At 43.4% G+C, this 14,497-nt stretch overlaps 1 protein-coding gene across 1 annotated transcript; it reads right to left on the minus strand.

Moving 5' to 3' along the window:
- Window positions 1–968: 968 nt before the first annotated feature.
- ARL13A (ARF like GTPase 13A) lies at window positions 969–10,408 on the minus strand. The gene is made up of 8 exons (XM_006743922.2): window positions 10,350–10,408; window positions 9,898–9,968; window positions 5,035–5,284; window positions 4,200–4,305; window positions 3,474–3,661; window positions 2,752–2,842; window positions 2,471–2,651; window positions 969–976 (listed from the first exon to the last, which is right to left on the minus strand). Exons 1-8 carry the CDS (start codon window positions 10,406–10,408, stop codon window positions 969–971), a joined length of 954 nt encoding a protein of 317 aa, XP_006743985.1.
- Between the last annotated feature and the right edge of the window lie 4,089 nt (window positions 10,409–14,497).

The raw sequence follows: 14,497 nt of genomic DNA on the forward strand, positions 1-14,497 counted from the left end.
ATAGTCGTAGTAATAGTAAATACTACCCTCACCCTCCATGGGATGGAGGGTTGAATGTGTTCAAGCTCCTACAGTTTTTTGTTTGTTTTTTGTGTTTTTTTGAAGATTTAATTTATTTCTTTGACAGAGAGAGACACAGCGAGAGAGGGAACACAGCAGGGGGAGTGTGAGAGAGAGAAGCAGGCTTCCCACTGAGCAGGGAGCCCGATATGGGGCTCGATCCCAGGACCCTGGGATCATGACCTGAGCCGAAGGCAGATGCTTAATGACTGAGCCACCCAGGCGCCCCGCTTCTACAGTTTTTGCAGACCTAACCAAAGTGTTGGAAGAGGCGGCAATTGCCATTTCTTGGAGCGGTAGCAAGGGAATTGTAGCCAGGCTTTGCAGACCATCGGTGGGAATTTAAAACCGAGTTTTTGGGGTTTTTTTCCGGAGGCATGACTAAAAACAATTCAGCAGGGCACAGTTCTCAACAGTGAAGTTCTGTTTATTTCTGCCAGTGCCCTTACACCCAAGAACCGCGGGGGTTGGGGGGGGGACGTAATTCCAACCTGACCCTTTACTTCTAAGGCTCGATTTCAGTTGGTCACCCGTGACAAATTGTTCGCGGGCTGCATGAGGAGCATCCAGGTGCAGAGACGTAACGTCTCTGTTCTTTGCCAGAGGTCATCTTCGTTCTCAAATGGCTGCCACCTAACTTTTCTTGAGCCTCTCGGGGCAGGTATAAGCTTCATTTGATGGCTAGAGTGCAGATGTGTAGAAACAGTGGGAGTCTCCACAGGGATGTGATGTTAGAGTAGGTGGACTTGTAGGTAGGAGAGACTTTAGAAGTATTAGCAAATAGAAATGAAAAAAAAAAACAAAACTGAGCAGTCCTGATGGTTCTAGAGATGAGCCCATTTACTGAGGGAAGAAGGATAGGAGATGGTTTCTTTGGACTTCCCTCCATTTTTCTCTTTAGTACTCTGTTAAAAGTCTAATAAGAGAAAGAAAACAGCCAGTCACTGCAAAGTGAAGCTAAGCACCAGGTTTCCTGTCCTTTCCAGATCACTCCCGGTTGGGAGGGTGTTGGCCCCTACACCCAAGGGGGCGTAGACTGCACCCCTCCAGACACCTGCCCTCATACTTTCAGTCTTGCTCTCTTCCCTCTCCCCTTCATATAAGGAATACTAACCACAGGATCCAAAGGCTTCTTCACAGGGATTTTCCAGTAACATCTCTTCTGTGTCCCATGTCTCCAGTTTTTTTTTTGCCTTGGGTTCTGAGGTTATAGAAATGAAAAATGGATTTCAGTTTTGGACAGAGATTTAGGGGTAGTTCCTGACATCTAGAAAAACAGTTCCTCTGCTCTTCTACCAGATTTCTTCCACTCAGCTCTCATCCTCACCCCTTGTCCCCAGAGCAGTGCCTCTCTCCTCCTCAGTGGCCCTGGTCAAGGCTAGGCCCCTCCGTATAGGTGTAACAATCCAAGGCTCTGGGGTGGCCTGAAGGGCTAGATTCCTTGGAGAGCAGAGGTGACATAATATTGACAGTTGACCATCACGGACAGTGGGGTCCCAAGGAACACTGAGAAGGAGTGGCCATTAACAACAATGGGCCCTCAAGGTCTCATAGCTTTAAAAAAAAAAAAATGCCTTTACTGTATTGGGAGAGATTGTGTATGCTTATTATAAAAACTAGAATTTCCAAAAAACCAAACATCCAAAGAAAGTCACCTAGGCCTTTTGCTTCTCAAAATCACCTAGTATCTCACCCCTGGAGAAAACCACTGCTGTTTTGGTGATTTCCCTTCAGATATTCTGTGCATGTATACACGTCACGCTGAACATGCTAGACTCTGATTTACCATTTTCTCTAACAAGTTTCCATAGTGTAGTGGTTATCACGTTCGCCTCACCATTTTCTCTAACAAAATATCAGGCTGTGGAAAACTTTCCATGTCAGTAAATATAAGTCAACCTTATCCCTTTTAATGTCTGCATAGTATTCCATTGTATGAATGCACCAAAATTTATTTAGCTGTTCCCCATTATTAGTCCTTTAGCTTATTTCCAACTTTTAGCTGTTGTACACAATATTGGGTTTCCACGTTTTAATTTTTTTGATTTTTTAAATTTTGATTTTTTATTAACATATAGTGTATTATTTGTTTCAGGGGTACAGGTCTGTGATTCATCAGCCTTACACAATTCACAGGGCTCACCATAGCACATACCCTCTCCAATGTCCATCACCCAGCCACCCCACCCCTCCCACCCAGTGTCAGCCAGTGCTGGGGTGCTGGGGCATCATACTGGGCTACCAGAGGGTAGTCCCCAAGCACTCTCCCTGTACTTCACCTGCTTCTTCTAACCACCAACCTCAGTATGAGAAATGAGTTTCAGACTCAAAATAGGAACACTCTTTGATAAATTGTGAGAGAAGGCCTATATATCTTTTCTTTTCTGGCTGACCACTGGCCCAGCATTACCTTCAAAAAGATCATCATTGACAAATGGAGCTGGGGGCTGCAAGTCATCACTTTGATTGTAGCAAAGCTCAGTAGTGTTCCGAGTTCTATTTCCGCCAGAACATTCACCCTCCTCCATGGGTTCATCTAAAGCAAACGTTACTGATATATTCTTTTTGGGCCTTAATCTTAAACCTTCTTTCTGTACAGCAAGAAGATGGAGGAAAAAAAAAAAAGTCAGTTGGTGCTCCGACAGTTCAGGGATTGGTCGCTGGGGCAGCAACATTTCAAGAGCCACTTACCTGTAGGATTGGCTTTAGGGGTCTAGCTTCCACTGAGCGTTGTCCTAGATGCTGTCTTTTTTCTTTGGACATTCCCATCCTGGTAGCAAAGCTGGGGAAGAGAGGAAAGACAAAGCAGTAGTGAAAATAAATACACTTCAGGCTCCTTAATTGAATGTAGCTATTACCCCATCCCTGTCGTATGCCTTTGGACCTTGAAAGGGATGACAGAGCAAGAGGACATTTAGGTCTTTTAGCCCTCAAAACCTTAATCAACTCCTGTTTTCTTTTTTTTTTTCCTTTTTCTTCTTCTTTTCCATACTCTGTTCTCTCTCATCTTTCCTAATTAATGGGAGGAACAGAGAACCGAAAGCAGAGAATGTAGGGTAGCTTTAAGACTTTTCGCCATAAAATGTCTCCAATCAGCTTCTTAAGGGGCTCCTGTTTCTGTGCGCCTCTGTGTGGCAAACCAGGCAACAGAAACCCTGTTTTGGAGAAGCTCTAATACGGATAGGTTTGGCTTTACCTTTCTACAACTCATCCCACTAACATGAAGGGAGGGTAGACCTAACAATGTTGGCATGTTCATGGTCGTTGCCCTAGCCCCATTTGGGCCAACTGATCTTGAGACACTTGCTCAGCACTGCACAGAATCCAAACACCACCCAGACCTCCCTGCATATGTTGAAGATTGACTCCTGAATCTATTCTTCGTAGTACACCTAATAGAGGCAGCTCAGTACCTGTCTGATGAGCATCTTTCCCCAGAGCCTCTGGTGCCCTTGGAGGTTGGGATACTTGAGGTGAGAGGCTGTTGGCGAGTACACAGCTCTTCATATTTATCCCCAATGGCAGCTAATAGCCAGCGCAGCCCTTCAATTATGGGCTGATGGTTCCTTCTTTGGGGGTTTTTGATAGCTGAACAGGGTTCCTGTGACAAAAAGAGAAGAGAAGGCTCTAGCCCACAGGACTGGAACCCCCGATGCCCAAAGTCCCAATTATTCTCGGCCAAGAGCAGAGGTACACTGAAGCTCTGCTATGCCTAGAGACGCTCTCAGACTTCCCAGGAGACACCCAGTGCTCACTCCTGAGAAGGAAGACGAAAGACAAAAGTTAAGGTCCTTTAAAAAAGTGATTGTGGTTTCGTGTCCTGGATGTGTGACCTTGGGAAGTCACTCATAGCCTCTGAGCCTTAGCTTTCTTATCCATAAAATGAGGATGTTGAAACTTCTAATTGTACAGAGCTATTTTGAAGGCCTAATGAGAAAACAGATGTGAAAGTGTTATAAGAATGTGTTATTTACTGTCAGCATTGAGTCAGAAATCATCACTGTAGATGTTGCCTGTGGGGGAGAGGCTTTTCCTGAGACCCGGCAGGTGGGGCTGATTATGGAATGGGCCAAGGGATGCATCAGCTGGGCTCGAGAGGGTGAGGGTGAGGGAGGGGAGGAAGGGGGGTTGATACTTACCACTCGGCACAGGGACTTGTTCTCATTCACTAGCCTTTCTAGGAGTAGATATTCAATAATATCACAAGGTTGGAGGGCATCCTTCTTGTCTTGTTTGTTTGCCAGGCTAGAGCAGGACATAGGAGAGGGGGAGGGAAGAGAAAAGGAAGAGTGTAACCGAAATAGAGGCCAAGGGCAAGCAAAGAAGGGAAAGAGGAGGGAAAGAAGGGAAAGAGGACCAATCTAGTATAACTACTACATATCCAGGAACTAGCTTTAAAAACATAACCGATGGGATGAGGCAGAAATATTTCTAGCCAACTCTCAGTGGAGGAAAGAAGAGGACAGATACTTTGAATTCAAGATAATCTCCAGGCCTCGTTTCTCACTTCCTCTACGCTATGCCATCAAACTTGAATTAGAATTGCTAACCAGGATATGAACAGATTTGGAGTTTTTACACACTCTCCCAACCTCTGTTCAGGCTTGAGTTGGGGGTACTAATGAGGAATGAAAAAAGCAAATAGGGAGTGGGGGAAGGATGAGGATTGATGGGCCACCGGAATTATCACCCTGGAATGAATGCTAGTTACATGACTCTTGGGTAGTTTGCCAAAGGAGGAATCCACTGGCATCAGTTATACAAAATAGGGCTTGTTTTCTGCCACCTTCTCAGGGTCAGAGACTGAAAGTGGCTTTTGAAAACCGTCCCCAGAGGACCGGCCCACTTCCCCTCACTGAGCTGAAGGGAAGAGGAGGTCAAGCTGGGTGTGACAAAGGGGCCACCCTTCCTCTGCCTACTTCTCTTCTGAAGGTACATGGGAAGGGGCAACTGGGCACAAAAGCAGAGACTTACAATAGGATAGGTTTCCCTGCCACTCTTTTATCAGACAGCAGATGTGTCAAGATGATCTTCACTTCCTGCATACGTCCTAAGTCACTGGAATCCAGGACAAAAACAAGTCCGTGTGCCTGTGCGTAGTAGTTCGGCCAGATTTCTCGGCCCTTCATGTCTCCATTCAGGTCATAGATGGAAACTTCATACTCATCCAGCAAGAGCGTAGTCAGTTCAGATTTCATACAATTGTCCATCCTACTGGGAAGTACTGGGCATAGGGGAAGAGAGGAGAAGCAACCACAAAGCAGGGGTTAGGCGTAAGAATGTGTTAAACAACAATCTGAACCTTGACCAGAGCCTGCCCTGAGGAATCCAACTGAGGCGTCTTGCCATCCTGCTCACACTCACGGATTCATCTTCCTCAACCAGCACTCTGTCATGCTACCCTTTCCTGGCTCAGTAACCTTCAGTGAGTGCCCACTGCTCACAGGATAGAATACTGACTCCTTTGCCTCCTAACCTGCCAGACCTGACTGGTGTCCACAGAGCTCCTGGTACACACCCAGTTTCTTCCTCCCTCTGCTCCTTGGCTCGTGCTCCTCCCATGCCACAAGAATGCCATGCTCTGTCTTGCTCTGGGCCTTCACAAGATGCTATTTCCCATTGCTTAGAACACTCTCCCACTACTCTGTTTGCTTAATGTCTTTTTGAAAATATATCAGTTTAGATCTTGTTTCCTCTAGGGAGTTTTCCCTAACTCACACCACCATCCCCCAGTCTGGACAAGGTGCCTTTCTTCCGGGCTTACCACTCACAGCACATATTAGTGTTATAAATTCTATGATTTTGTTATCTGAGTTATAAGCTACAACAGGACAGGAACCTTTCAGTTCTAGTCACCATTGTATCTGTGAGCACACAGCTGGCATAACAAATATTTGTGGAATGAATGAATGAATGAACAAGAGGCCCTTCTCTCCCACCCTTTCTTCAAGGCCCAGCTCAAATACCACTTTTTTTTTTAGAAAGCCTCTCTGACCTGTCCAGTTCTCATTTCTCTCTCTCTCATTGAGCACGTGGTCTAGTGAACTGGTTCTTAACCTCATTCTGTGCGTGTCCTGTCTTCCCAACTAAAATGTAAGCTCTGTCAGGGAGGGGCTCTGCATTACCTTACATGTAGGAGGTGTTCAACAAATGTTTATGGTGTCTGTTACTGTGGATGAAAGTATGAAGTCCTCTTCCTCATATTTCCTCCAAGAAACCATTCCAAACTCAGGTATGTTTACCATTTCAAGGGTATGGCCAGAGCATAGAATCCCATAGAACATTCCATGCCTCTTTCAGGTCCCATAGAAATGCAGTTCAAAATGGCAGTTTAATACACATTTCAGTCTTTTGAACTGAGAGTCCTAGCCTGGCTCTCTCCCCACATTAGTAGTAAAATGATTTTATAGATTCTCTACACTCATACCTGGGAGTTTTAACACCAGAATCCATAGCTTCTTATTTATATATAGCCTTAGATCTACCTATGACATTTTCCATGGGATTGCCAGAATGAGTCATTTAGCTGAGAAGTTAGTAAGATGCTTTCAAATCTTTGAAAATGATTATATACACATTTACATGTATGTGTGTGTATAATATATATAATTACATTTTAATGTGATCTTATAACTCCTGTTTTCATGTTAGTCAATGATCTTTTTTAATTATAGTTTTCAGATAATATATAATTTTCAGTCACAACTTTGATGTGATATTTGCTATGTCTGTATTGGACTACTTAAAAATAGTGAGTAAATAGGTTGAAACTCCATAAGTAATTTTTAAATCTTGTTTCCTGCATCCAGGTAAGCTTTATTTTATTTTTTCCCTGTCAGAGCAAAATATTTTCCCTAGTTTTTTTTCTTTGTACTTGAAACCTTACCAGTCCCTTCAATAATGCAATCTATTGTTGGTGAACCTTAGAAGCCATGAGAAGTTGTTTCCTGATATTTTACATTTCTCTTATTTCTGCTATTAATTTCTAAACTCCCTGAGGACAGGTACTGAGTCTAATTTATCTCTCCATGCCTAGCATAGTGTTTCATAAAGCACAGGCTGGGGACTCTCTGATCAGAGATACACGGAGGTGATCGTTAAGTTCTACTTTATACCAAATGAATCAGAACCTCTATGTTTGGGACCCAAGCATTCGTATGTTTAACAAACTCCTAGTTAAGAAAATCCCCAGGTGATTTTTCTGCACTTTTAAGCTTGAGACTTACTGCCTTAGAAAGCAATCAAACTCATGCTTGTTGTGCCTCAGCATCATCTGGTGCTCTTAAGATTTCGAATCTGTGGGCCCACCCGGACCAAAGTATCTGAACCTCCAGGCACCTGGGTCAGTAGGTGTGAAATCCCCCCAGGTGATTCTGAGTTTTGGCTCTCAGTACTCACTGTGCTCGAGGATCACCTGTGGAGCTTTTAAACCCTATGACACCAGGCCTCGTTCTTTGAAGGTTTGATGCCATAGATCTGGGGTGGGGCTTAAGCATCTTTTTTTTTTTTTTTTTTTTTTAAAGCTCCCTAGGTAACTAAAATGTATAGCTGGATTTGAGAGGCACTGCTCTAAATGCCCTCATTTAGGGCAGCTGCTTGTTCTCATGTTTGGGTTTCTTGCCCCACGGGACCATGACAGGCAAAACAGTTACAGTGAATGGTGTCATTGACAATAATGGCTAATGTCCCCCAAAATATTTTATAGCTGGCATCTTCAAATGCTCACACAAGTTAGAACTTGTAGATTGGAATTTCCTTCCTAGGTTATTTTCTGTTCTTGGCAATCATAAACATCTGCAGGAGCAGGGGAGGCGAGCTATTGCATTTTGGGTACAGAGCCACCTACTAGATTGGCTCTGGTTGTCGTGCATGGCCAAAGATGAGACAGCCTTCGGATTGTGACATCAGTGGCACTTTGCTTCTTGACCATTCAGAACTATTCTCTGAACGAAGTCACAACCATACACCTATTGGTTTATGAATCAGCCCCAGGTTAGTCACCAAGCACAAGGCAAGTTATATAGTAACACATTAAACAGATGAGAGGCTCTCTCCTCTAGGAATTAGAATAAAAAGCAGGCACTGTTCTCATAGACAAAATAGCACATGGCAAATTGCAGATGAATGCTTCCCAAAGCTGGCTGGCCATCAGAAACACCTGGGGAGTTTTTAAAAGATAGATTCCCAGGCCCCACCCAGAGTGGGTGGGAATCTCGGGGTGGGGCTGCGTTGGGGCTCTAAGAATTATCCCCACTTTCATCAGTAATCCTGTGATTTATCTTAGCTCCTTGATTTTCCTGCTACTCCTTGCCTTTTTACCATTTCTGCCTATCAGAGAACTGGGAGAGGCAGGGAGTCAAGTTTGCTGCCTATAAGGGGAAAGGACGGGGGATGGAGAAGTTGTAAAGAGGCAGTATGTTGCCTGAGGAGAATGGGGGAGAATAGTCATTCCACAAATATTTATTGAGTACCTGCCTGAGGGTACTAAAAGTACAGAGACTAAAGATACAGAGCTGAAAAGATCTATTACTTCTCAAGGGTCTCACAGTCTAGGGGATGTACTTGCTATTGTACAGTGATGTTGTGGTAAGTGCAAGATAGAGGGAGGCACAGAACAGAGCAGGAGCTGAGGAAGGAGGCAGTGGGAATTAGGGATGGCCCAGGTCGAGCTGGGGTCAAGCTTAGGCTTGTGTCTCAGGGCATTTGATTAAGCAGTTAAATAGTGAAGTGGATGAATTGATAGGTCATGAGATGGCATGTGCAGAGTGTGGGCATGTGAACTAGAATGCTATGATCACAGAGGAGTGGCAAATAATGTGTTTTGGCTTTATCAGGGGGCAATATGCAGAGGGCATGGGAAAAGGAAGCTGGAGGTGAAATCAAGGGCCAAATCATGGAGGACCTTGTATGCTGCTGGGGAATTTACATTTTGTTTTGATGATAAAGGGGAGGCTTTGGTTTTGAGCAGGGAAGTGCCATGATCATATCTTTGTATTAGATCCTTCAGGCAACTGTGTGGATTGAATACTGGGGTGGGGAGTCAACTAGAGATGGCAAGATCAGCCAGCAGGCAGTCACTGTAGTGCAAGGAAATTGATGCAGGCTTCAAGCAAACAAGTGGCAGAGGAGACAGGTAAGCCCTTTCCCGTACTTTGCTGAGGGCCCAGGTAATGTAAAGCTCAGCAACATCGTCATACCCCTTCTTTTATTTTATAAACTTCAATGGAGGGCATCCTGTGCTGGGCTCCCTGGTTGGCTGGCCAGCAGTTAGATGGGTCTTCACAACTAGAATAGTAGCTCCCTGAAATTCTGTGTAACTGTTGCTTGAAATGTCAAGGTGTTAAACTGGGGATCTGGTATTAAGCTTGCATGTCTCTGAACTGACAACATTTCTCAAGCTCCAACCCTCTATATTAACTGTCACGGAGAGTTTCATGTTATTAAACTTCGTCATCCCACACTTGTCTCTCTTATCTAGACCAAATTCCACTTTAATTGAGTTCTGAAACTAGACACCTTTTTCAGCCTGCTATCCTTTATAATTGACTACAGTACTTTACATAGTTTGAGCTCATTCATACTGACACTATGAGAGGACCTTCAATTAGGACGTCTTGTAAAGGGAGAGGTGACAGACATTACATAAACAGGCCGATAATATCCAAGGAGAGGAGTATGTGTGTGTGTGTGTGTGTGTGTGTGTGTGTTGGGAAGTGTTTATCTTCAAAAGAGGGAACCTGAGGGTCATGAAGTAAGGCTAGGACGGAATGATTATTTCATTGGTCCCTGGGGCCCATGGGAGACCTAAACCAGTATCTAATGCTCTTAATTCCTTACATCTTTGGAAAGCCTCCACAAGAACAGTTTTGCCCGAGTTGTCCAATCCAATGATAATGATGGTCACATTCCTGGAAATAGAAAAGAAAAATGAGCCAAAGCCTTATAAAGCACTGTTAGTTCTTGGGATAAACAAAGAATTCTATTCTTCGTTGACGTTTGAGGCTCTGCCTGCAGGAATCCCAATGCATGTACTGTAAAAAGCACAGCCAATGTGGTAGAAAGTGGTATGGGAACCCCTTCTTAAAGGCTCCAAGGATGCATTTCTTCCCTGATTTACTTGCCTTGTAGAATTGGCCATCTGCCCCCCAACCTTGCCTCCAATCTTGCAGACATTGCTTAATCACTCTCCCTCACAATGTATATCATGAAGATTCATTCCTTGAGGGACTTTGGGCAGAGACGTTGGAGGAAATGGTGGACTATGTCTAGAGAAATAATTGCAATATTACCTTCGTGTCTCTTCAGTTGTCTTTAGCCGAGACCAGCAGGAGGTCAGCAGCCGGAACATGATTCAGCTTGGCTCTTTAATATTAAGGGAAACAAAGGAATGAGAAACCACCCCCGTTATTAACACTGAACCTAAGTCAGCTTATCACACAGGTGCTGATAAACAAAGCCTGAAGTCAGAAGTCCATAACTTCATGCTATCCAACCTTGTCTCTAAATGTCATAGAGGGAAAAACTGGTAATTCTCAACTCCACTGGAAGGTACCTGCAAAGTGGGGGGATTTCTTATTAAAGCAACCCACCACGGGCATGATAACATCAGCTGTGGCCTGTCCCTTCAGCCATAGTTCATCCCTGTTAGGAATATCTTCATTCACTCCTGGGTGGGGGTGGGGCATGCAACAAAACCTTGGAGAAGAACCAGATTAGATTTTAAGAAGGACCTAATGGGAGACCTAAGTAACAGCTACCCATTGGGCTTGGTTTTTTATTGCTTCTGCTTCAAAAATGTGTGTATTGGTGACCCACTGTCATAGATTACATAGAATTTCTAGAGCTGTAAGGGACTTTAGAGATCACCTAGTCTAATAGATTTCAAACATCAGTCCAGGGGCCCCACTCCCAAAGATTCTAGGGAGCTGCATAAGCACCCCCAGGTGATTTCAAAATGCAGCCGTCTTTGGAAGTGATCACCTAAGTAAAAAGGGCAATTTAGACAATCACTTCAACGTTTCTTCATGTTGTAGTGTGTATTAGTATTTTGTTCCTTTTTCTGGTTGAATAATATTCCCTTGTGTGGATATACCATAGTTTATCCATTCACCAGTTGATGGACATTTGGATTATTTCTACTTTTTGGTTCATATGAATAATGCTGCTATAAACATTTGCATACAAGTTTCTGTAGGGACATGTGTTTTCAGTTTTCTTGGGTATATACCTAGGAGTGTAATTGCTGAGTCATATGATAACTCTATGTCTAACCTTTTGAGGAAGTGCCAGACTGTTTTCCAAAGTGGCTGCAACGTTTTACACTCCCACCAGCAGTGCAGGAGGGTTCCAATTTCTCCACATCCTCACCAACACTTGTTGTTGTCTTTTTTTTTTTTTAAAGATTTTATTTGACAGAGAGAGACACAACGAGAGAGGGAACACAAGCAGGGGAGTGGGAGAGGGAGACGCAGGTTTCCCACTGAGTAGGGAGCCCGATGCGGGGCTCAATCCCAGGACCCTGGGATCATGACCTGAGCCGAAGGCAGATGCTTAACCACTGAGCCACCCAGGCGCCCCTTGTTGTTGTCTTTTTGTTTATAGCTATCCTAGCGGGTATGAAGTGGTATCTCATTGTGGTTTTGATTTCATTTTCCTAATGACTAATTATATTGGAGCCCAGAGCTGGGGGAAGTTCCGATTGGGTTAGCAAAGCACTTCAACTGATACCTCAGATGGGCTTTGCCTAGCTACCTCATGAGCACAGTGCATGTCCATCTTATCCATGGATAACGTAACAAGGTTCTGCAGAGTCAGTCCCTATTTTGGAGAATTGCCATTCCCAAATAGAGACTCGCAGTTCACAGTATTACTTAGAGTACAGTTTATTCCCTAGGAAAATCATTTGGCTCCCCATAAGGACCTCCTGGAGAATGGCTATGGCTTATGCCCCATGAAAAGGAAACCTTATATATGGCCTATGATCAAATCCAGCCTTATTCCCACTTTGCTCCTGAAGCTGATAAGACCCGGAGCCTGAAACACCAGAGCCTAATTGTCTGGGTTCCATGATAGCCATCTCCCCTTGAGAGGAGGCAAGCAGCAGCTTCATGTCTATGTCCTGATAGTTGGCAGAGCTTCCCAGCTTGATTTCAGGCTCTCTGTATTTGTTAGTGTCACCAAAAAAAGTCAAACTGACATCACACAAGTCTTTCCTCAAGAACTCACTCTAAAGAAGGATAAATAGGATAACAGAGGAGGAAAACAATGGGACTGGGGGGTTACTGGTCCTTTCTTTCATCTCCAGTGTCTCTCCTAGGTATCCTGGGATGAAATAATCTAAATTAAGCCTTCAGATCTCTTTTCTGTAAAATGGAGATAATGATATATTTTGCTTACCTTGAGGTGGTTAATTATTTATCTGATTAGAAGTTGGTTCTTTTTGGATGAAAGACATAAGATGTGTAGAGTAATAGGAAGGTGTATTGAGCTTTCTAGCCTTCTTGTCAGATTAATACAGCTCAGTTGCCTGCTTGTGAAGGGTATGGCAATGGCCTAACAATGGCTGTCAAGGTTCTGACATATCTATGGCAACTACTGCCTGGTTCATAGCAACCAAACCCACACCTTCCTACCTTATATGATTACAGCTAATTACTAAATGAATTTTTAGTCATCATAGTCTTTTTTTTTAGTTTACAAAGTATTTATATATATTATACAAAGTGTATATTTATTTATATAGAACTTGGTATGTGCCAGCACTCATTTAAATCCATTATACATATTAACTCATTTAATCCTTATTACAGCATTGACAAAATTAGGGACCGTCATTCCTACTTTTTGGAGATGAGGTTCACAAAGAGGTTAAGTAATTTTCCCAGGGTTACCCAGCTAGTATGTGATAAAGTCAGAATTTGAATCCAGGTGTTCTGGCTTCAGAACCTGTATATTAGGGGCGCCTGGGTAGCTCAGCCAGTTAAGTGTCTGCCTTGGGCTCAGGTCATGATCCCGGGGTCCTGGGATCGAGTCCTGTATCAGGCTCCCTGCTCCTTGGGGAGTCTACTTCTCCCTCTCCCTTTCATTCTCCCTCTGCACTCTCTCGCTCTCTCAAATAAATAAATAAAACCTTTTTTTTTTTTTAAATAAAAGAACCTGTATATTAGGTTAAGGATCTCACAGGCTGTGTGAATGAGATGATCTTAGGTACCAAAGAAACTGCCTCTGCTCTGGCCCTCTCTGTCTCTTGTGGCCAAACTGTATCTTACTTATTCTTTTTTTTTTAGTGAACTTTTTAAAAATAAACTTCATTTTTTTAGGATGGTTTTAGATAAACAGAAAAATCACAGGATACTACAGAGATTTCCCATATACCCTGAACCCAGTTTCCCCTATTCTTTTTTTTTTTAAGATTTTATTTATTTGCAAGAGAGAGAATGAGAGACAGAGAGCATGAGAGGGAAGAGAGTCAGAGGGAGAAGCAGACTCCCCGCCGAGCAGGGAGCCCGATGCGGGACTCGATCCCGGGACTCCAGGATCATGACCTGAGCCGAAGGCAGTCGCTTAACCAACTGAACCACCCAGGTGCCCCCCAGTTTCCCCTATTCTTAGCATCTTATGCTAGTATGGTACATTTTTTCTTAAAATTAATGAACCACTATTTTTGAATGTCCTTCTTCTGTTCCAAGATCCTGTCTAGAATACCACAGCACATTTCGTTGTTAATTCTCCTTAGCTCCTCTGGGCTGTGACAGTTGCTAAGATTTTGTTTTTGATGACCTAGACAGGAGTCCTGGTCAAGTAGTTTGTAGAATGCTCTTCACTTGGTGTTTGTCTGATATTTTTCTCATGAGTAGACTGGAGTTACATGTTCTTGGGAGGAAAACCACACAAGCAAAGGCCTTTCTCATTACATCATACATATCATGAATACATGCTATCAACATGATGTATTGCTGGTGATGTTGACCTCAATCACCCAGCTGAGGTGGTGTTTGTCAGGTCTCTCCATTGTAAAGTTACTCTCTTCTCCCCTTTCCATACTAGACTCTTTGGAAGAAAGTCACTATGTGCAGCCTACACTTCAGGAATGGGTAGGTATGCTCCACCTCCTTAAAAGTGGAGTATCTGCATAAATTATTTGGGATTCTTCTGTATGGGAAGTTTGTCTATTTTCACCCGTTTGTTTATTAAATCATTTATTAATACAATATGGATTCATGGGTATTTATTTTATTCTTTGAGTTATAATCCAATACTATTTTATTTTTTTATTTTTGCTCAAATTGTTCCAACTTTGGTACTGGGTGTTCTTTCAATAGACTCCTGTATCCCTCTGATATACCTCCATCTTTGTGTTTTTGTTTGTTTTTTTGAGCACTTCATTACTTTCTGGCACTATCAGGTGCTTCAGGCTCATCTTCTGTATTCCCTGCCC

Source organism: Leptonychotes weddellii, chromosome X (assembly GCF_054177405.1).
Source record: "Leptonychotes weddellii isolate Sample4059 chromosome X, ASM5417740v2, whole genome shotgun sequence".
Lineage (NCBI taxonomy): Eukaryota > Metazoa > Chordata > Mammalia > Carnivora > Phocidae > Leptonychotes > Leptonychotes weddellii.